Genomic DNA, 23,261 nt, shown 5'->3' with positions numbered 1-23,261 from the left:
GTACGTTTGTGTGTGTATGCAATATATATATATATATAAAATAAATACAATTTCTTTTTATTTTCTTTTGTTGTCTTTTATTGACAAAATGAAATGAGATAATAAATATATAGTTTATTTATTTAATTTTTTTTCTTCAACAAGTACTACGTACCCCAGCACGGCACTAATAAAAACCACAGGTCGTCCCACCATAAAACAAGCCCCAGTGAAAGGGGGGAACAAATAAAAAGAAACCTTATAAATTGGAAATGCAAATTTAAAAAAAAAAAAATGCCGCTTGACTGGTGTATAAATGTCCGTATTGTCTGCAGGAAGCGTCAGGTCTGGTTTATCGGAGCGTCCGTGCTGGATGCAGTACGATAGTCTGCGGAGGTCGGGGCGGCCGTGATAAATCTCATATACCGTCATTTATTCTCGCTTCGACAGGTCCGTCAGCCCCAGAATTGGAGATATTCTGCAAAAATTGGCGCCGTTCCTAAAGATGTATGCGGAATACGTGAAAAATTTTGATAATGCCATGGAAACGGTGAAAACGTGGATGGATCGGTCGGCGCAATTCAAACACGTGGTGGAAGAAATTCAGGTGAGGGCGCATTATAGGATGCTATGTACAGAGAGTGACCTCTAGTGGTGACATTGAGCTATGCAGCACTCAGGTACAGACATTTCGAGGGGAGTTCCACTTTTTATTTTTATTGTCTCGTAGAGGGAAGGAAAATGCGGCAGCCTGACGCTGCAGCACCACATGCTGGAGCCGGTACAGCGGATACCGCGATACGAGATGCTCTTAAAGGACTACCTCCGCAAACTGCCCCAAGACTCGCTCGATCGAAAGGATGCGGAAAGTAAGATGACCCTTACTGCATAGGATTTCCTGCAATCTGCCTCAATATTACAGCTGACGTTCTTCCGCAATGGCCGGAATGGGAGATAACTCTGATCCTGGCTGTTTAACCCCCTTAGAGTCTACAGTCAATAGCCGCTGTGGCATCTAAGGGGTTACGTAGAGTAAATATGGTATAGATGTGATATATAATACCGTAAACGTCTATTTACCACCTCCGTGGATAGAATCATTATTTCAGTATGGTAATAATTGATCATTTTTTCTTTTTTCAGAGTCGCTTGAAATTATTTCCACGGCAGCAAGTCATTCAAATACAGCAATCAGGAAAATGGTGAGCGAGCGATCATCTATGGGATGCAAATCCTTCGAGAGGGGATCCCTATATGATCCCCACATTGACACAGGAGACTTGGAGATTCCAGAAATGTGCCCTATTTTTATCCGTTTCTATCCAAAAGGTTCCCAGCGACCCTTTCTATAGGGAAAATTCGACCTGTCTTACATGGGGGGGCCATTATTGTGTATGTGCCGGGGCCCCTGGAGAGGGTCCTGACGCAGGGTGCATTGCAGATCTCCAGTGTAAAAATTATTTTAAGTCAACATTTTTGCATAGGCTGACGAGGCAGCAGACTGACGCTGAGATTTAACATAATCCACCTGGTTTATGAGTACATAATGCAGTCATGTGATCGCTCCCTGCCATACACTGTGGTATATAAGGGACCCCTCATTTGGGTGGTAAGGGGCATAGGCTTCCCAAATATTTACTCTACTAGAGTTTACAAGGAGGGGGGAATCCAAGGGTCGCATTTAGGGCAACCGTTTCCTTTTGGTATGACTATTGATAATACTTTCTGGTGGTCCACAGGAAAGTCTGAAGAAGCTACTGATGGTGTACGAAATGCTGGGAGAAGAGGAGGACATTGTCCACCCCTCCAATGAGTTCATCAAAGAAGGGCAGATTCTTAAACTGGCGGCTCGCAACACGTCTGCCCAAGAGCGACATCTCTTCCTGGTGCGTCTTCCCTAAAAAAAATAAGATGTGATTAATATCACCCCTCGACCCCCCTGTACTCTGTCGTCCCCATTGGGTACATATGTGAATCCCGAAACCCGTCAGGCTAGATTCACAGCAGCGCAGAATATTACAGCAGTGCCTCATTTTTCAGGGGAGCGTGACGCGCGTCTGACCGTCGTATTCACCTCTTCTTCCCTCAGTTCAACAACATGCTGCTGTACTGTGTACCCAAGTTCAGTCTGGTGGGGGCAAAGTATTCGGTGCGCACCAGGATCGGACTGGACGGTATGAAAGTGGTGGAGACGCAGAACGAGGACTATCCGCACACCTTCCAGATTTCGGGTAAAGAGCGGACGCTGGAGTTACAGGCCAGGTGAGGAGGGGTCCTCGACGGAGAGGTTTTGATGTGCAGCGGATGGTGCTGTTATTTTTCCTTAATTTTTCCTTTTTATTTCAGTTCCGAACCTATAAAAGTAGAATGGATTAAGGTACGTGGCGGGCGGCTGCTAGCACCCCATGATAAATATGGATCCGTCCTCCTTCCAGACACTTGTATTCCCCAAGAAATAACAGTTCGGATGCATCTTTTCCCAAAAACTTTGTTCCTCCGGGAAATGATTGTATAAACTGGTCATTATCACAAGTCATTATCAATGGGGCTCGTCCCTAAATACTGACACGGCATAATCAGAGCTGTCAGTAGTAACACCCATTTGTTAGTTTATGCATTTCCAGGAGGAGTAACAGAGGAAGATAGTCCAGAATTGTTGTTTCTAGGGGGAATGCAAGAATTTACTAAAACAGACACATAAGGATAGCGGAAGGCATAATATCTGTGATTCATTGTTTCCTTCCAGGCTCTGAACGAGGCGATTGCAGAATTTCAGCAGCGGAATGAAACTTTTATAATTGCGAATGCAAAAAAAATGGAAGAAGCTTCACTGGAAGTTCCTGTAAGTTCTGACTATGTTACTTCTTACCGACAATCGGAGTCTTGTGAAAGAGGGAAATGTTCTGTAATAATGCGGAATCGCATGAAGTAACGCCGCGCGAGGTTCCCCTTTATCATCGCTTCCATTAACGGTCAAGTCCAGGCTCAGATCACGACCCAGGATCAGCCCAGATTCCACGTTGTCCTCACCCTGCGCTCATTGCCTGTACTGCACTGGATATAGGGTCCCACAGGAGCGCTCTCAGCCCATGACTACATACAGCAGAAACCTCTTCTTACAGAGTATCCCTTATACTACATTACATTACTGATCCTGAGTTACAGCCTGTGCCATGAGGTGTATCTAGGCCTTCTGGCACCCGGGGCAAGAGTTCAGTTTGGCAGTCTCTCTATGTGTGTTCAGGCTTCTGAATTCTCACAGCGCATGCACTGAACACTTTTAGGATTCTCCCTTATACAAGTATGTGATTTGTATACTTCTGGCCACATTCCGACTAGACATGTCCGGCCTCGCTCAATTCATTGTCATTGAGTGAGTTCACGCATGTCTAGTCAGCATGTGACCGCAGGTATACAAATCGCTGGCACCAGAGAGTCCTGACAGCGTGCAGTGTGCACTGTGAGAAGTCAGGTGTCTGCAGTCACATAGAATGACTGCAGACTCATCACACACTTAAACAACCCCTTTAACGCTCCTAACATAAATAAAAATATGAGAATTAATCAGTATCACAAATAACATTTACACCCAGGCACCTGATAGATGACGTTGTCTCTGGAGTCGTTCTTTCTTTTCTTCATCTTGTCCAGACACATGATGACTCTTCTCATCTACACCTCGTCTCTGCAGACTTCCATCTTCTCCAGTCTTCTGCAGCACATCCACATGATGCTTTTAAAAACAGCAGCATGATTATAATGCTCCTAAATAAAAATATTTGCCCTACGCTGAACCCTGAATAAATAATAGCCCCTCACTATATTCCCTGAACAAATTATCACCCACACACTGTCCCTCTTATGGTACATGTCCTCCACACTGCCCTCTCCTTTCCATACTGGGCCCCCTTTTCACATTGTGTCCCCCCTATAGGGCCCAATCTCCATACTGTGCCCCCTCACCACACTCCTACCTCCTTGGCTTACTATCCCTTCCTGGCTGTGCCCTTACACTGTCCTCCCATACTACTCAGTCTCTATTCTGTGCCCACTCACACTTTTCTCCCCATACGGTCTCCTCGCACTACTCCCCTCAATAGTCTCTTCACACGTTTCCTTCTCCCTCCTAATATATTTACCCTCTCACTTTCCATACTGCTTCCTCACACATCCCCCCCCACTCACCATACTGTGTCCGCACCCATCCCATCACCCTCACTCCCCATTTTTGTCTCCTTGCTCCCCCAAACTTGTGTCCTCAAATCCCCCCCATTACACTAAATCTCTCCCAGCCTTACAAAGTAAATGCCCCCCCCCACACACAATATATACCCCCCACATAAACAGTAAATACCCCCAGTCACAGAGTAAATACCCCTCCCCCCACCCTCTATGTAATCTTTGGTGTCTTCAGCTCCACTCTGGAGCACTTACCACCACCGATGCTCTTCTCTCTGGGCGCCGGCGAGTGAAGTCAGCAGCGTGATCACATGATCAGAGATGCATCGGACCGCCGCATTAGGGGCACCGACTGCCCCCCCCCCCCCTTGCTGGCTGCGCCCGGGACACATGCCCCGGCTGCCCCCCCCTAGATACGCCTCTGTCCTGTATTATACTCCAGAGCTGAATTCACAAAGTTTACTTTCAGCTTTTCATTCCTCGGTCTTTATTTCAGAGTGCTGAACTGGGACTCCGCGCCCCAAAGTGGATCCGGGACAATGAGGTGACCATGTGCATGAAATGCAAAGAACAGTTCAACGCTTTGACCAGGAGGAGGCATCACTGCCGGGCGTGTGGTTGTGTGAGTCATTTTTTCTGGTTTATATTGGTATCACCATATCGTCTCTCGCGGCTGGCCTTTGGTTGGATACAATGCTGGGTAACTTTATGGTTATTGAAGTAGTTTTAAGGGGGTAATATTCCTGGTGGTCTAAAGAATTAATGATCCTGGTGGTCTTGAGTAGTAAAAGAGTCAAAGGTAGTAAAGATTTTTATTGCAATCACCTATCCAGGTTCCTGTACTGTATAACATTCAAACGACAGGTTGTAATGTCTTGTCTTTAAGGAATTTTGCGGGAGGGTTAATATCCCTGGTGGTCTAGTGTTTGAAACTTTACTTGTAAAATCCACCAGGAATATAAAGGGGTTAATATACCTGGTAGCGAAAGATGGTAAAAGCTTCAAATTCCCTGGTGGTTTAGATTATTTGTTTAATCAATGTCACTGGTGGTCTGGGGTTATGAAGACACTTAAATATTTGGTGTCCATGAGTCACTCATTTCTTCAGGTTCTTGTGCCGTCTTGCAGTCACAAGAAGGTGTTTATTTTAAGGGGATAATATCCCTGGTGGTCTAGTGTATTTATAGAATTAATATCTCCCGTGGTCAAATGTATTTGTAGAATTAATATTCCTAGTTGTGATATAGTGTGGTGCTAGAAAATTCCTGGTGGTCTGTGTTTCTAGCATTACTATACCTGGTGGTCTTGAGGCAGCCATAGTGTACTGAATATAATACTGAATAGAACATTATGGTTACTAGACCAGAGCTGGGTTTTTATTGGTAGCAGATGGACCTATTAATTGAAGAATTAATATCCCTGGTGGTCTAGTATGGTTGTAGAAAATTCCTGGTGGTTTAATGTGTTTGTAGCATTAATATACCTGGTGGTCTTGAGGCAACTATAGTGTAATGAATAGCAGATAGGAATTAGTATCCCTGGTGGTCTAGTGCATTTATAGAATTAATATCCCTGGTGGGCTATTGTATTTGTAAAATTAGCATCCCTGGTGGTCTAGTGTATTTGTACAATAAATATCCCTGGTGGTATAGTGTATTTTTAGAATTAATATCCCTGGTGGTATAGTGTATTTTTAGAATTAATATCCCTGGTGGTCTAGTGTATTTGTAGAATTAATATCCCTGGTGGTCTAGTGTATTTGTAGAATTAATATCCCTGGTGGTGTAGTGTATTTGTAGAATTAATATCCCTGGTGGTCTAGTGTATTTGTAGAATTAATATCCCTGGTGGTCTAGTGTATTTTTAGAATTAATATCCCTGGTGGTCTAGTGTATTTGTAGAATTAATATCCCTGGTGGTCTAGTGTATTTGTAGAATTAATATCCCTGGTGGTCTAGTGTATTTGTAGAATTAATCTTCTTGATGGCTACTGTATTTTTAGAATATTCTTAGTGGTAATCTAGTATGGTTGTAGAAAATTCCTGGTGGTTTAATGTGTTTGTAGCATTAATATACCTGGTGGTCTTGAGGCAACTATAGTGTAATGAATAGCAGATGGGAATTAGTATCCCTGGTGGTCTAGTGCATTTATAGAATTAATATCCCTGGTGGGCTATTGTATTTGTACAATAAATATCCCTGGTGGTCTAGTGTATTTTTAGAATTAATATCCCTGGTGGTATAGTGTATTTTTAGAATTAATATCCCTGGTGGTCTAGTGTATTTGTAGAATTAATATCCCTGGTGGTCTAGTGTATTTTTAGAATTAATATCCCTGGTGGTCTAGTGTATTTGTACAATAAATATCCCTGGTGGTCTAGTGTATTTTTAGAATTAATATCCCTGGTGGTCTAGTGTATTTGTAGAATTAATATCCCTGGTGGTGTAGTGTATTTGTAGAATTAATATCCCTGGTGGTCTAGTGTATTTGTAGAATTAATATCCCTGGTGGTCTAGTGTATTTTTAGAATTAATATCCCTGGTGGTCTAGTGTATTTGTAGAATTAATATCCCTGGTGGTCTAGTGTATTTGTAGAATTAATATCCCTGGTGGTCTAGTGTATTTGTAGAATTAATCTTCTTGATGGCTACTGTATTTTTAGAATATTCTTAGTGGTAATCTAGTATGGTTGTAGAAAATTCCTGGTGGTTTAATGTGTTTGTAGCATTAATATACCTGGTGGTCTTGAGGCAACTATAGTGTAATGAATAGCAGATGGGAATTAGTATCCCTGGTGGTCTAGTGCATTTATAGAATTAATATCCCTGGTGGGCTATTGTATTTGTACAATAAATATCCCTGGTGGTCTAGTGTATTTTTAGAATTAATATCCCTGGTGGTATAGTGTATTTTTAGAATTAATATCCCTGGTGGTCTAGTGTATTTGTAGAATTAATATCCCTGGTGGTCTAGTGTATTTTTAGAATTAATATCCCTGGTGGTCTAGTGTATTTGTACAATAAATATCCCTGGTGGTCTAGTGTATTTTTAGAATTAATATCCCTGGTGGTCTAGTGTATTTGTAGAATTAATATCCCTGGTGGTCTAGTGTATTTGTAAAATTAATATCCCGTGGTCTAGTGTATTTGTAGAATTAGTATCCCTGGTGGTCTAGTGTATTTGTAGTATTAATATCCCTGGTGGTCTAGAGTATTTGTACAATTAATATTCCTGGTGGTCTAGTGTATTTGTAGAATTAATATCCCTGGTGGTCTAGTGTATTTGTAGAATTAATATCCCTGGTGGTCTAGTGTATTTGTAGTATTAATATCCCTGGTGGTCTAGAGTATTTGTACAATTAATATCCCTGGTGGTCTAGTGTATTTGTAGAATTAATATCCCTGGTGGTCTAGTGTATTTGTAGAATTAATATCCCTGGTGGTCTAGTGTATTTGTAGTATTAATATCCCTGGTGGTCTAGTGTATTTGAAGTATTAATATCCCTGGTGGTCTAGTGTATTTTAAGTATTAATATCCCTGGTGGTCTAGTGTATTTGTAGAATTAATATCCCTGGTGGTCTAGTGTATTTGTAAAATTAATATCCCTGGTGGTCTAGTGTATTTGTAGAATTAGTATCCCTGGTGGTCTAATGTATTTGTAGAATTAATATCCCTGGTGGTCTAGTGTATTTGAAGTATTAATATCCCTGGTGGTCTAGTGTATTTGAAGTATTAATATCCCTGGTGGTCTAGTGTATTTGAAGTATTAATATCCCTGGTGGTCTAGTGTATTTTAAGTATTAATATTCCTGGTGGTCTAGAGTATTTGTAGAATTAATATCCCTGGTGGTCTAGTGTATTTGTAGAATTAATATCCCTGGTGGTCTAGTGTATTTGTAAAATTAATATCCCTGGTGGTCTAATGTATTTGTAGAATTAGTATCCCTGGTGGTCTAATGTATTTGTAGAATTAATATCCCTGGTGGTCTAGTGTATTTGTAGAATATCCCTGGTGGTCTAGTGTATTTGAAGTATTAATATCCCTGGTGGTCTAGTGTATTTGAAGTATTAATATCCCTGGTGGTCTAGAGTATTTGTAGAATTAGTATCCCTGGTGGTCTAATGTATTTGTAGAATTAATATCCCTGGTGGTCTAGTGTATTTGTAGAATATCCCTGGTGGTCTAGTGTATTTGAAGTATTAATATCCCTGGTGGTCTAGTGTATTTGAAGTATTAATATCCCTGGTGGTCTAGTGTATTTGTACAATTAAGTTTGTTTGTAGAAAATTCCTGGTGGTCTAATATGTTTTTAGAATATCCCTAATGGCCCACTGTATTTGTAGAGTTAATGGTCCCTGGTGGTCTTGAGGCAGCCATAGTGAACTGAATCTAATACATCCTAGTACAATATGGCTACTAGAGCAGAGCTGGGCTGTTGTTGGTGGCTGATGGACCTGTGCAGAAGTCCCAATACCTGACGTAGATTTTGATTTGTTCCTCACAGGTGGTTTGTTGGAAATGTTCCGACTACAAAGCTCCTCTTCATTACGACAGCGACAAAATGAACAAAGTGTGTAAGGATTGCTACCATATATTACGAGGTTCTAATGACAGTGAGGAAAAAGAGAAGAAGAGGGGCATACTGGAGGTGAGGAGCGGCGTTTGTGCAATGGCAGTACACACATCCTTAAAGAGTCCGCCAACCCCTTTTTGGATCAGCCGGTGGGTCACACTTTGGAAAGGCCCCTCAGGGGACCAGCTGTCATATAATACATGGAGGAGACAGGCTGCTTCGAGCTTTTTGTAAAGGTCATCCATGTACCATGATAATGGATACTTTATACATGACTAACTTGACTCTTCTGATGAGCAGCTCCGCCCCCTTGACTCCTAACAGAGTAACTTCCATTAAGAGCATGCACTGGAACCAGAAGACAACGGCTCATGGGCGGATTACAGATGGGCTTGAGATGACAATACCTTATATTGGGGGACAGTAATCAAAACATAGTAGGGTAGGTTTAGGGCATGACTACCTTGACTCTTCTCTTGAGAGGCTCCACCCCCTTGACTCCTAAAAGGGTAACTTCCATAAAAAGCATGTGCCAGAACCAGATGACAATGGTGCATGCTCGGATTTCTGAAAGGGCTTGAGATGACAGTACCCTATATTGGGGGACAGCAATCAATACATAGGGTAGGTTTAGGGCATGACTACCTTGACTCTTCTGATGAGTGGCTCCGCCTCCTTGACTCCAACAGGATAATTATTAATATAGCGTATGCGCAGGAACCAGATGACAACGGTGCATGCGCGGATTTCTGAAAGGGCTTGAGATGACAATACCTTATATTGGGGGACAGCAATTAAAACCTATTAGGGTGGGCTTAGGGCATGACTACCTTGACTCTTCCACTGAGTGGCTCCGCCCCCTTGACTCCAACAGGGCAACTCCCATACAGCGCATGCACGATTAAACAGACTATTTTTTTACAAAATCCTGCTCTTAGAATGACATATTTAGAAGGCAGAAAAGCAGCAGATCCACCAAAAAATAAAATTGTAATCATTATTGTGTTTTCTTGTTGACACAGTTGTATTTTTTTTTCTCCGTTTTCATGGTATTTTTCTAACTTTTGTCAGATTGAGTCGGCAGAAGTCTCAGGAAACAGCGTGATCTGCAGTTTCCTCCAGTATAATGAAAAATCGAAGCCTTGGCAGAAGGTCTGGTGCGTGATCCCGAAACAGGAGGCTCTTGTGTTGTACATGTACGGAGCGCCGCAGGTAAGACGAGCGCATGGCATGAAGTGCCGCATGATGATCAGTGCTCCCATATGGCGGTATATTATACTTTCAGAAGCAAGAAAATCAGTGGATCTTCCAGTGATCTGCAGGGAAACACAACAAAGTGCTTAATTCTCCTGCAGTGCCACCTACAGGTGAACTGAAGCATTACAAGGTGCTCAATTAAATCAATGGGCTGTCTGTGTAATGCTCTAACATGACAGGTCCTCCATAAATAAGTCACTTTGTCGCTGCTCTCTCCTCTGGCATGTGCCATCACTATCACACCCACTTTCCAACGCCCATTATTGCATTTTATTACAATGTTGCGGCATCCAAAAAAAGGTAATTCTGGCGTTTTGATTTTTTTTTTTTTGTTACGCCGTTTACCGATCGGATTATTTTTATATCGATAGATCGGGCGATTCTGAACGCGGCGATACCAAATATGTGTATGTGTTTTGATTTTTTTATAGTTTTATTTTGAAGGGGGCGAAAGGGGGGGGTGATTTGAACTTTTTTATATTTTTTTAAATATTTTTAAAAACATTTTTTTTAAACTTTTCACTAAGCTGCAATCATTCGATTGCCTGTGCTACACACAGCAGGGCTTCAGCCCACCTGTGTGTAGCTAAAGTGCTCACTTGCTATGAAATCCCACTGTCCACGGTCATAGAGGGGTTAACCCCTTTACCCCCTTAATGACCAGGCCAATTTTTACAATTCTGACCACTGTCACTTTATGAGGTAATTACTCTGGAACGCTTCAACAGATCCCGGTGATTCTGAGATTGTTTTTTCATGACATATTGTACTTCATGATTGTGGTAAAATCTCTTCGATATCACTTGTGTTTATTTGTGAAAAAAACAGAAAATTGGCGAAAAGTTTGACAATTTTGCAATTTTCAAAATTTTAATTTTCATGCCCTTAAATCAGAGAGATATGTCACACAAAAGAGTTAATAAATAACATTTCCCACATGTCTACTTTACATCAGCACAATTTTGGAACCAAATTTTTATTTTATTAGAAAGTTCTAAGGGTTAAAAGTTGACCAGCGATTTCTCATTTTTCCAACAAAATTTACAAAACCATTTTTTTAGGGACCACATCACATTTGAAGTGACTTTGAGGGGTCTTTCTGACAGAAAATACCCAAAAGTGACACCATTCTAAAAACTGCACCCCTCAAGGTGCTCAAAACCACATTCAAGAAGTTTATTAACCCTTCAGGTGCTTCACAGGAATTTTTGGAATGTGGAAGAAAAAAATGAACTTTTAACTTTTTTCACAAAAATGTTACTTTAGACCCGAATTTTTTTATTTTCGCAGGGGTAACAGGAAAAAATGGACCCCAAAATTTGTTGTGCAATTCCTCCTGAGCACGCCCGATACCCCATATGAGGGAGAAAACCACTGTTTGGGCGCACTGCAGGGTTCGGAAGGGAAGGAGCGCCATTTGAATTTTTGAATGTAAAATTTGCTTGAATAATTAGCGGACGCCATGTCACGTTTGGAGAGCCCCTGATGCACCTAAACAGTGGAAACTGCCCACAACTGACACCATTTTGAAAACTACACCCCTCAAGGATTTTATCAAGGGGTATAGTGAACATTTTGAGGTACGACACAGAATTTGATAACATGAGGTCATCATATTGAATAAGTTGTCTTTAGTCTTGAGCGCAAGTGCTCGCTACTTGAGTTTGCATCGGGTACTCAGGTGTGCACCAAGTGTCGTGGGTGCTCAAGTGACATGCTCGAGTCCCCACCCGGCATGGCCCGACCCTAACGCTGGCCCGACCCTAACGCTAGCGTCATTGTAGCAGCACCAAACTTGGCCCACTGGGAAAACTTAAAGAATTCTGTAAGCATTTTGGAAGTTTGTATTGCATGTTTTCCTCTCCTCTATAATATAATACCATTCAATTGTTAGTGAAAGGCCCAAAACAACAAATAAACTCACACTAACAGTCAATCAGCAGCAAAATTACAAAAGTTTTTTTTTTTCAGAACAGAAGATGACATTGCATACGTATTAATAATGTTATCATAGTCTAAGTTCCTTGAAATGTCATACTCAATGTTCATCAGAAGGAGTGACTCTAAAAGCTCCCGTCCAATCGAAGACCTCAGAGGATTTTTTACAATTTTCAGCTTTGAGAACACTCTTTCACATGAAACCTGGGAGCAAGCAAGTGTAAAAGTGTCTTGTAAACTGCAAAAATGTTTGCATAAGTAGCAGAATGTAAATTGTAGTCATATAAAAGTCTGTAGCAGCAGGAAAGACAGTTTTTTTGCGGGACGAATTGTACTTTCAGATGCAATCATTTATTTTACCTTATAGTGTACAGGGAAATGGCAACAAAAATTCCAAGTGCAGTAAAATTGCAAAAAAAAGTGCAATTACACATTTGTTTATTGGGTTTTTTAGTCACCATGTTCACTATATGGAAAAGCCGACGTGACAGTGTGATGCCTCGGGTCAGTACGAGTTTGCAGATACCAAACATGTATACCTTTACTGGTATCGAAGTGGTGAAAACAAATTCACAAGTTTGAAAAAAAAAAATCACACTTTTCACGCCATGTTCTGCGCACCGTAGTGTTCTCATTTTTTTGGATCTGGGGCTGTGTGATGGCTTATTTTTGCGTCTTGAGCTGACGTGCATCTCTGCTGCTCTGTAGTAGTCACAACTGCTGCCTCCAATAATATATACCTGACAGGAGCCCATGGATTCTGCTGCCTCCAATAATATATACCTGACAGGAGCCCATACATTCTGCTGCCTCCAATAATATATACCTGACAGGAGCCCATACATTCTGCTGCCTCCAATAATATATACCTGACAGGAGCCCATGGATTCTGCTGCCTCCAATAATATATACCTGACAGGAGCCCATGGATTCTGCTGCCTCCAATAATATATACCTGACAGGAGCCCATACATTCTGCTGCCTCCAATAATATATACCTGACAGGAGCCCATACATTCTCCTGCCTCCAATAATATATACCGGACAGGAGCCCATAGATTCTGCTGCCTCCAATAATATATACCTGACAGGAGCCCATAGATTCTGCTGCCTCCAATAATATATACCTGACAGGAGCCCATACATTCTCCTGCCTCCAATAATATATACCTGACAGGAGCACATAGATTCTGCTGCCTCCAATAATATATACCTGACAGGAGCCCATACATTCTGCTGCCTCCAATAATATATACCTGACAGGAGCCTATACATTCTGCTGCCTCAAATAATATATACCTGACAGGAGCCCATACATTCTGCTGCCTCCAATAATATATACCTGACAGGAGCCCATACATTCTCCTGCCTCCAATAATATATACCTGACAGGAGCCCATACATTCTCCTGCCTCCAATAATATATACCTGACAGGAGCCCATAGATTCTGCTGCCTCCAATAATATATACCTGACAGGAGCCTATGGATTCTGCTGCTTCCAATAATATATACCTGACAGGAGCCCATACATTCTGCTGCTTCCAATAATATATACCTGACAGGAGCCCATAGATTCTGCTGCCTCCAATAATATATACCTGACAGGAGCCCATACATTCTGCTGCCTCCAATAATATATACCTGACAGGAGCCCATGGATTCTGCTGCTTCCAATAATATATACCTGACAGGAGCCCATAGATTCTCCTGCCTCCAATAATATATACCTGACAGGAGCCCATACATTCTGCTGCCTCCAATAATATATACCTGACAGGAGCCCATACATTCTGCTGCCTCCAATAATATATACCTGACAGGAGCCCATAGATTCTGCTGCTTCCAATAATATATACCTGACAGGAGCCCATACATTCTGCTGCCTCCAATAATATATACCTGACAGGAGCCCATACATTCTGCTGCTTCCAATAATATATACCTGACAGGAGCCCATACATTCTCCTGCCTCCAATAATATATACCTGACAGGAGCCCATAGATTCTGCTGCCTCCAATAATATATACCTGACAGGAGCCCATACATTCTGCTGCCTCCAATAATATATACCTGACAGGAGCCCATAGATTCTGCTGCTTCCAATAATATATACCTGACAGGAGCCCATACATTCTGCTGCCTCCAATAATATATACCTGACAGGAGCCCATAGATTCTGCTGCCTCCAATAATATATACCTGACAGGAGCCCATACATTCTCCTGCCTCCAATAATATATACCTGACAGGAGCCCATAGATTCTGCTGCCTCCAATAATATATACCTGACAGGAGCCTATGGATTCTGCTGCTTCCAATAATATATACCTGACAGGAGCCCATACATTCTGCTGCCTCTAATAATATATACCTGACAGGAGCCCATACATTCTGCTGCCTCCAATAATATATACCTGACAGGAGCCCATACATTCTGCTGCCTCCAATAATATATACCCGACAGGAGCCCATGGATTCTGCTGCCTCCAATAATATATACCCGACAGGAGCCCATGGATTCTGCTGCTTCCAATAATATATACCTGACAGGAGCCCATACATTCTGCTGCCTCCAATAATATATACCTGACAGGAGCCCATACATTCTGCTGCTTCCAATAATATATACTTGACAGGAGCCCATACATTCTGCTGCCTCCAATAATATATACCTGACAGGAGCCCATACATTCTCCTGCCTCCAATAATATATACCTGACTGGAGCCCATAGATTCTGCTGCCTCCAATAATATATACCTGACAGGAGCCCATACATTCTCCTGCCTCCAATAATATATACATGACAGGAGCCCATACATTCTGCTGCCTCCAATAATATATACCTGACAGGAGCCCATACATTCTCCTGCCTCCAATAATATATACCTGACAGGAGCCCATACATTCTGCTGCCTCCAATAATATATACCTGACAGGAGCCCATACATTCTCCTACCTCCAATAATATATACCTGACAGGAGCCCATACATTCTCCTGCCTCCAATAAAATATACCTGACAGGAGTCCATACATTCTCCTGCCTCCAATACTATATACCTGACAGGAGCCCATAGATTCTGCTGCCTCCAATAATATATACCTGACAGGAGCCCATAGATTCTACTGCCTCCAATAATATATACCTGACAGGAGCCCATAGATTCTGCTGCCTCCAATAATATATACCTGACAGGAGCCCATACATTCTCCTGCCTCCAATAATATATACCTGACAGGAGCCCATACATTCTCCTGCCTCCAATAATATATACCTGACAAGAGCCCATACATTCTGCTGCCTCCAATAATATATACCTGACAGGAGCCCATAGATTCTTCTGCCTCCAATAATATATACCTGGTAGGAGCCCATACATTCTCCTGCCTCCAATAATATATACCTGACAGGAGTCCATACATTCTGCTGCCTCCAATAATATATACCTGACAGGAGCCCATACATTCTGCTGCCTCCAATAATATATACCTGACAGGAGCCCATACATTCTCCTGCCTCCAATAATATATACCTGACAGGAGCCCATACATTCTGCTGCCTCCAATAATATATACCTGACAGGAGCCCATACATTCTGCTGCCTCCAATAATATATACCTGACAGGAGCCCATACATTCTGCTGCCTCCAATAATATATACCTGACAGGAGCCCATACATTCTGCTGCCACCAATAATATATACCTGACAGGAGCCCATACATTCTCCTGCCTCCGATAATATATACCTGACAGGAGCGTATAGATTCTGCTGCCTCCAATAATATATACCTGACAGGAGCCCATACATTCTCCTGCCTCCAATAATATATACCTGACAGGAGCCCATACATTCTGCTGCCTCCAATAATATATACCTGACAGGAGCCCATACATTCTGCTGCCTCCAATAATATATACCTGACAGGAGCCCATACATTCTGCTGCCTCCAATAATATATACCTGACAGGAGCCCATACATTCTGCTGCCTCCAATAATATATACCTGACAGGAGCCCATAGATTCTGCTGCCTCCAATAATATATACCTGACAGGAGCCCATACATTCTCCTGCCTCCAATAATATATACCTGACAGGAGCCCATACATTCTCCTGCCTCCAATAATATATACCTGACAGGAGCTCATACATTCTCCTGCCTCCAATAATATATACCTGACAGGAGCCCATAGATTCTCCTGCCTCCAATAATATATACCTGACAGGAGCCCATAGATTCTCCTGCCTCCAATAATATATACCTGACAGGAGCCCATAGATTCTCCTGCCTCCAATAATATATACCTGACAGGAGCCCATAGATTCTCCTGCCTCCAATAATATATACCTGACAGGAGCCCATACATTCTCCTGCCTCCAATAATATATACCTGACAGGAGCCCATAGATTCTCCTGCCTCCAATAATATATACCTGACAGGAGCCCATAGATTCTGCTGCCTCCAATAATATATGCCTGACAGGAGCCCATACATTCTGCTGCCTCCAATAATATATACCTGACAGGAGCCCATACATTCTGCTGCCTCCAATAATATATACCTGACAGGAGCCCATAGATTCTGCTGCCTCCAATAATATATACCTGACAGGAGCCCATAGATTCCGCTGCCTCTAATAATATATACCTGACAGGAGCCCATACATTCTGCTGCCTCCAATAATATATACCTGACAGGAGCCCATACATTCTGCTGCCTCCAATAATATATAGCTGACAGGAGCCCATACATTCTCCTGCCTCCAATAATATATACCTGACAGGAGCCCATACATTCTCCTGCCTCCAATAATATATACCTGACAGGAGCCCATACATTCTCCTGCCTCCAATAATATATACCAGACAGGAGCCCATACATTCTGCTGCCTCCAATAATATATACCTGGTAGGAGCCCATACATTCTCCTGCCTCCAATAATATATACCTGACAGGAGCCCATAGATTCTCCTGCCTCCAATAATATATACCTGACAGGAGCCCATACATTCTCCTGCCTCCAATAATATATACCTGACAGGAGCGCTTACATTCTGCTGCCTCCAATAATATATACCTGACAGGAGCCCATACATTCTGCTGCCTCCAATAATATATACCTGACAGGAGCCCATACATTCTGCTGCCTCCAATAATATATACCTGACAGGAGCCCATACATTCTGCTGCCTCCAATAATATATACCTGACAGGAGCCCATACATTCTGCTGCCTCCAATAATATATACCTGGTAGGAGCCCATAGATTCTGCTGCCTCCAATAATATATACCTGGTAGGAGCCCATACATTCGCCTGCCTCCAATAATATATACCTGACAGGAGCCCATACATTCGCCTGCCTCCAATAATATATACCTGACAGAAGCCCATACATTCTCCTGCCTCCAATAATATATACCTGACAGGAGCCCATACATTCTCCTGCCTCCAATAATATATACCTGACAGGAGCTCATCGATTCTCCTGCCTCCAATAATATATACCTGACAGAAGCCCATACATTCTGCTACCTCCAATAATATATACCTGACAGGAGCCCATACATTCTGCTGCCTCCAATAATATATACCTGACAGGAGCCCATACATTCTGCTGCCTCCAATAATATATACCTTACAGGAGCCCATAGATTCTCCTGCCTCCAATAATATATACCTGACAGGAGCCTATAGATTCTGCTGCCTCCAATAATATATACCTGACAGGAGCCCATACATTCTGCTGCATCCAATAATATATACCTGACAGGAGCCCATAGATTCTCCTGCCTCCAATAATATATACCTGACAGGAGCCTATAGATTCTGCTGCCTCCAATAATATATACCTGACAGGAGCCCATACATTCTGCTGCCTCCAATAATATATACCTGACAGGAGCCCATAGATTCTCCTGCCTCCAATAATATATACCTGACAGGAGCCCATACATTCTCCTGCCTCCAATAATATATACCTGACAGGAGCCCATACATTCTGCTGCCTCCAAAAATATATACCTGACAGGAGCCCATACATTCTGCTGCCTCCAATAATATATACCTGACAGGAGCCCATACATTCTGCTGCCTCCAATAATATATACCTGACAGGAGCCCATACATTCTGCTGCCTCCAATAATATATACCTGACAGGAGCCCATACATTCTCCTGCCTCCAATAATATATACCTGACAGTACCCATATATTTTGCTGCCTCCAATAATATATACCTGACAGGAGCCCATACATTCTGCTGCCTCCAATAATATATACCTGACAGGAGCCCATACATTCTGCTGCCTCCAATAATATATACCTGACAGGAGCCCATACATTCTGCTGCCTCCAATAATATATACCTGACAGGAGCCCATAGATTCCGCTGCCTCCAATAATATATACCTGACAGGAGCCCATACATTCTGCTGCCTCCAATAATATATACCTGACAGGAGCCCATACATTCTCCTGCCTCCAATAATATATACCTGACAGGAGCCCATAGATTCTGCTGCCTCCAATAATATATACCTGACAGGAGCCCATACATTCTGCTGCCTCCAATAATATATACCTGACAGGAGCCCATACATTCTCCTGCCTCCAATAATATATACCTGACAGGAGCCCATACATTCTGCTGCCTCCAATAATATATACCTGACAGGAGCCCATACATTCTGCTGCCTCCAATAATATATACCTGACAGGAGCCCATACATTCTGCTGCCTCCAATAGTATATACCTGACAGGAGCCCATACATTCTGCTGCCTCCAATAATATATACCTGACAGGAGCCCATAGATTCCGCTGCCTCCAATAATATATACCTGACAGGAGCCCATAGATTCCGCTGCCTCCAATAATATATACCTGACAGGAGCCCATTGTCACGCTGTCTCCGTATACTGGAGGTAGGGGGCCTAAGCTGACCCTAAGCTGGGGCCCTGACTAATCCCTCAACCTGGAGGTACTGTTAAAGGTACAGAGGTCCAGGCCGCCAGCGTAACCCCTACCTCCTGAAGATCCCTGCACCACAGTAATCTAGTCCTGAGAAGGACCCCGATCACAACCAAAGGGAACAAGACATAATATGCCCAAACACAATACTTAGACGAACGAGACAGTACAAGGGAAAAACCAAAACCACCTTGCATACAAACAACTACTCAACTACAACAGAGGGAAAACCAACGGGAAAGGAGATAAATGATAAAGCGAGGAAAGGGAAAAACACTTCCAAATACACTTATCTCAGCAACTCCAAACACCACGATCCGCTCTGTCAGTCTGAATGAAATGCTTTCACCGACACCTCCCAAACAGACCAGCAGGTATATGAAGGAGTCTCACTACAGAAGTATTGATTGCAGCTGGGCGAGGCTGGACCTCATCTAGCCCAGAGAGAGAATTAACTCCCTCACTGCCGAGAGACACAAAGCACCAACAAGTCAGCTGCGAGAAGTCAGGCTGTGTACTCGTGACGATCTTCGTGGCAACACACCCGTGACACCCATACATTCTGCTGCCTCCAATAATATATACCTGACAGGAGCCCATACATTCTCCTGCCTCCAATAATATATACCTGACAGGAGCCCATAGATTCTGCTGCCTCCAATAATATATACCTGACAGGAGCCCATAGATTCTGCTGCCTCCAATAATATATACCTGACAGGAGCCCATACATTCTCCTGCCTCCAATAATATATACCTGACAGGAGCCCATAGATTCTGCTGCCTCCAATAATATATACCTGACAGGAGCCCATACATTCTGCTGCCTCCAATAATATATACCTGACAGGAGCCCATACATTCTCCTGCCTCCAATAATATATACCTGACAGGAGCCCATACATTCTCCTGCCTCCAATAATATATACCTGACAGGAGCCCATAGATTCTCCTGCCTCCAATAATATATACCTGACAGGAGCCCATACATTCTGCTGCCTCCAATAATGTATACCTGACAGGAGCCCATAGATTCTCCTGCCTCCAATAATATATACCTGACAGGAGCCTATAGATTCTGCTGCCTCCAATAATATATACCTGACAGGAGCCCATACATTCTCCTGCCTCCAATAATATATACCTGACAGGAGCCCATAGATTCTGCTGCCTCCAATAATATATACCTGACAGGAGACCATACATTCTCCTGCCTCCAATAATATATACCTGACAGGAGCCCATAGATTCTGCTGCCTCCAATAATATATACCTGACAGGAGCCCATACATTCTCCCGCCTCCAATAATATATACCTGACAGGAGCCAATACATTCTGCTGCCTCCAATAATATATACCTGACAGGAACCCATACATTCTGCTGCCTCCAATAATATATACCTGACAGGAGCCCATACATTCTCCTGCCTCCAATAATATATACCTGACAGGAGCCCATACATTCTGCTGCTTCCAATAATATATACCTGACAGGAGCCCATACATTCTCCTGCCTCCAATAATATATACCTGACAGGAGCCCATACATTCTGCTGCCTCCAATAATATATGCCTGACAGGAGCCCATACATTCTGCTGCCTCCAATAATATATACCTGACAGGAGCCCATAGATTCCGCTGCCTCCAATAATATATACCTGACAGGAGCCCATACATTCTCCTGCCTCCAATAATATATACCTGACAGGAGCCCATACATTCTGCTGCCTCCAATAATATATACCTGACAGGAGCCCATACATTCTGCTGCCTCCAATAATATATACCTGAAAGGAGCCCATACATTCTGCTGCCTCCAATAATATATACCTGACAGGAGCCCATACATTCTGCTGCATCCAATAATATATACCTGACAGGAGCCCATACATTCTGCTGCCACCAATAATATATACCTGACAGGAGCCCATACATTCTGCTGCCTCCAATAATATATACCTGACAGGAGCCCATACATTCTGCTGCCTCCAATAATATATACCGGACAGTAGCCCATAGATTCCGCTCCCTCCAATAATATATACTTGACAGGAGCCCATACATTCTGCTTCCTCCAATAATATATACCTGACAGGAGCCCATACATTCTCCTGCCTCCAATAATATATACCTGACAGGAGCCCATAGATTCCGCTGCCTCCAATAATATTTACCTGACAGGAGCCCATACATTCTGCTGCCTCCAATAATATATACCTGACAGGAGCCCATAGATTCTCCTGCCTCCAATAATATATACCTGACAGGAGCCCATGCATTCTGCTGCCTCCAATAATATATACCTGACAGGAGCCCATACATTCTCCTGCCTCCAATAATATATACCTGGTAGGAGCCCATACATTCTGCTGCCTCCAATAATATATACCTGACAGGAGCCCATACATTCTCCTGCCTCCAATAATATATACCTGACAGGAGCCCATACATTCTCCTGCCTCCAATAATATATACCTGACAGGACCCCATACATTCTCCTGCCTCCAATAATATATACCTGACAGGAGCCCATACATTCTCCTGCCTCCAATAATATATACCTGGTAGGAGCCCATACATTCTCCTGCCTCCAATAATATATACCTGACAGGAGCCCATAGATTCTGCGGCCTCCAATAATATATATCTGACAGGAGCCCATACATTCTCCTGCCTCCAATAATATATATCTGATAGGAGCCCATACATTCTGCTACCTCCAATAATATATACCTGACAGGAGCCTATACATTCTCCTGCCTCCAATACTATATACCTGACAGGAGCCCATAGATTCTCCTGCCTCCAATAATATATACCTGACAGGAGCTCATACATTCTGCTGGCTCAAATAATATATACCTGACAGGAGCCCATATATTCTCCTGCCTCCAATAATATATACCTGGTAGGAGCCCATACATTCTCCTGCCTCCAATAATATATACCTGACAGGAGCTCATACATTCTCCTGCCTCCAATAATATATACCTGACAGGAGCCCATACATTCTGCTGCCTCCAATAATATATACCTGACAGGAGCTCATACATTCTCCTGCCTCCAATAATATATGCCTGACAGAAGCCCATACATTCTCCTGCCTCCAATAATATATATCTGACAGGAGCCCATACATTCTCCTGTCTCCAATAATATATACCTGACAGGAGCCCATACATTCTCCTGCCTCCAATATTATATACCTGACAGGAGCCCATACATTCTCCTGCCTCCAATAATATATACCTGACAGGAGCTCATACATTCTCCTGCCTCCAATAATATATACCTGACAGGAGCCCATAGATTCTGCTGCCTCCAATGATATATACCTGACAGGAGCCCATACATTCTGCTGCCTCCAATAATATATACCTGACAGGAGCCCATACATTCTGCTGCCTCCAATAATATATACCTGACAGAAGCCCATACATTCTGCTGCCTCCAATAATATATACCTGACAGAAGCTCATACATTCTCCTGCCTCCAATAATATATACCTGACAGGAGCCCATACATTCTGCTGCCTCCAATAATATATACCTGACAGGAGCCCATACATTCTGCTGCCTCCAATAATATATACCTGACAGGAGCCCATACATTCTGCTGCCTCCAATAATATATACCTGACAGGAGCCCATACATTCTGCTGCCTCCAATATTATATACCTGACAGGAGCCCATACATTCTCCTGCCTCCAATAATATATACCTGACAGGAGCTCATACATTCTCCTGCCTCCAATAATATATACCTGACAGGAGCCCATACATTCTGCTGCCTCCAATAATATATACCTGACAGGAGCCCATACATTCTGCTGCCTCCAATAATATATACCTGACAGGAGCCCATACATTCTGCTGCCTCCAATAATATATACCTGACAGGAGCACATACATTCTGCTGCCTCCAATAATATATACCTGACAGGAGCACATACATTCTCCAGCCTCCAATAATATATACCTAATAGGAGCCCATACATTCTCCTGCCTCCAATAAAATATACCTGACTGGAGCTCATACATTCTCCTGCCTCCAATAATATATACCTGGTAGGAGCCCATACATTCTCCTGCCTCCAATAATATATACCTGACAAGAGCCCATACATTCTGCTGCCTCCAATAATATATACCTGACAGGAGCCCATACATTCTGCTGCCTCCAATAATATATACCTGACAGGAGCCCATACATTCTCCTGCCTCCAATAATATATACCTGGTAGGAGCCCATACATTCTCCTGCCTCCAATAATATATACCTGACAGGAGCCCATAGATTCTCCTACCTCCAATAATATATACCTGACAGGAGCCCATACATTCTACTGCCTCCA

The 23,261-nt window shown here is 42.7% G+C and overlaps 1 protein-coding gene across 5 annotated transcripts in view; it reads left to right on the top strand.

Moving 5' to 3' along the window:
• The window catches only part of FGD4 (FYVE, RhoGEF and PH domain containing 4), a 217,600-nt gene that overhangs the window by 155,172 nt on the left and 39,167 nt on the right, over positions 1 to 23,261 (top strand). For all 5 annotated transcript variants that reach the window (XM_073650086.1, XM_073650088.1, XM_073650090.1 and 2 more), the window contains 10 exons: positions 430 to 586; positions 710 to 848; positions 1,123 to 1,181; positions 1,719 to 1,865; positions 2,069 to 2,241; positions 2,326 to 2,356; positions 2,726 to 2,821; positions 4,655 to 4,780; positions 8,665 to 8,808; positions 9,805 to 9,945. In XM_073650086.1, coding sequence (XP_073506187.1) covers positions 430 to 586; positions 710 to 848; positions 1,123 to 1,181; positions 1,719 to 1,865; positions 2,069 to 2,241; positions 2,326 to 2,356; positions 2,726 to 2,821; positions 4,655 to 4,780; positions 8,665 to 8,808; positions 9,805 to 9,945 — 1,213 coding nt within the window. The remainder of the gene's footprint in view (positions 1 to 429; positions 587 to 709; positions 849 to 1,122; positions 1,182 to 1,718; positions 1,866 to 2,068; positions 2,242 to 2,325; positions 2,357 to 2,725; positions 2,822 to 4,654; positions 4,781 to 8,664; positions 8,809 to 9,804; positions 9,946 to 23,261) is intronic.

Source organism: Phyllobates terribilis, unplaced genomic scaffold (assembly GCF_046119375.1).
Source record: "Phyllobates terribilis strain yellow unplaced genomic scaffold, ASM4611937v1 Scaffold_10__3_contigs__length_209671492, whole genome shotgun sequence".
Lineage (NCBI taxonomy): Eukaryota > Metazoa > Chordata > Amphibia > Anura > Dendrobatidae > Phyllobates > Phyllobates terribilis.
This window is presented reverse-complemented; position numbering and strand designations above follow the sequence as displayed.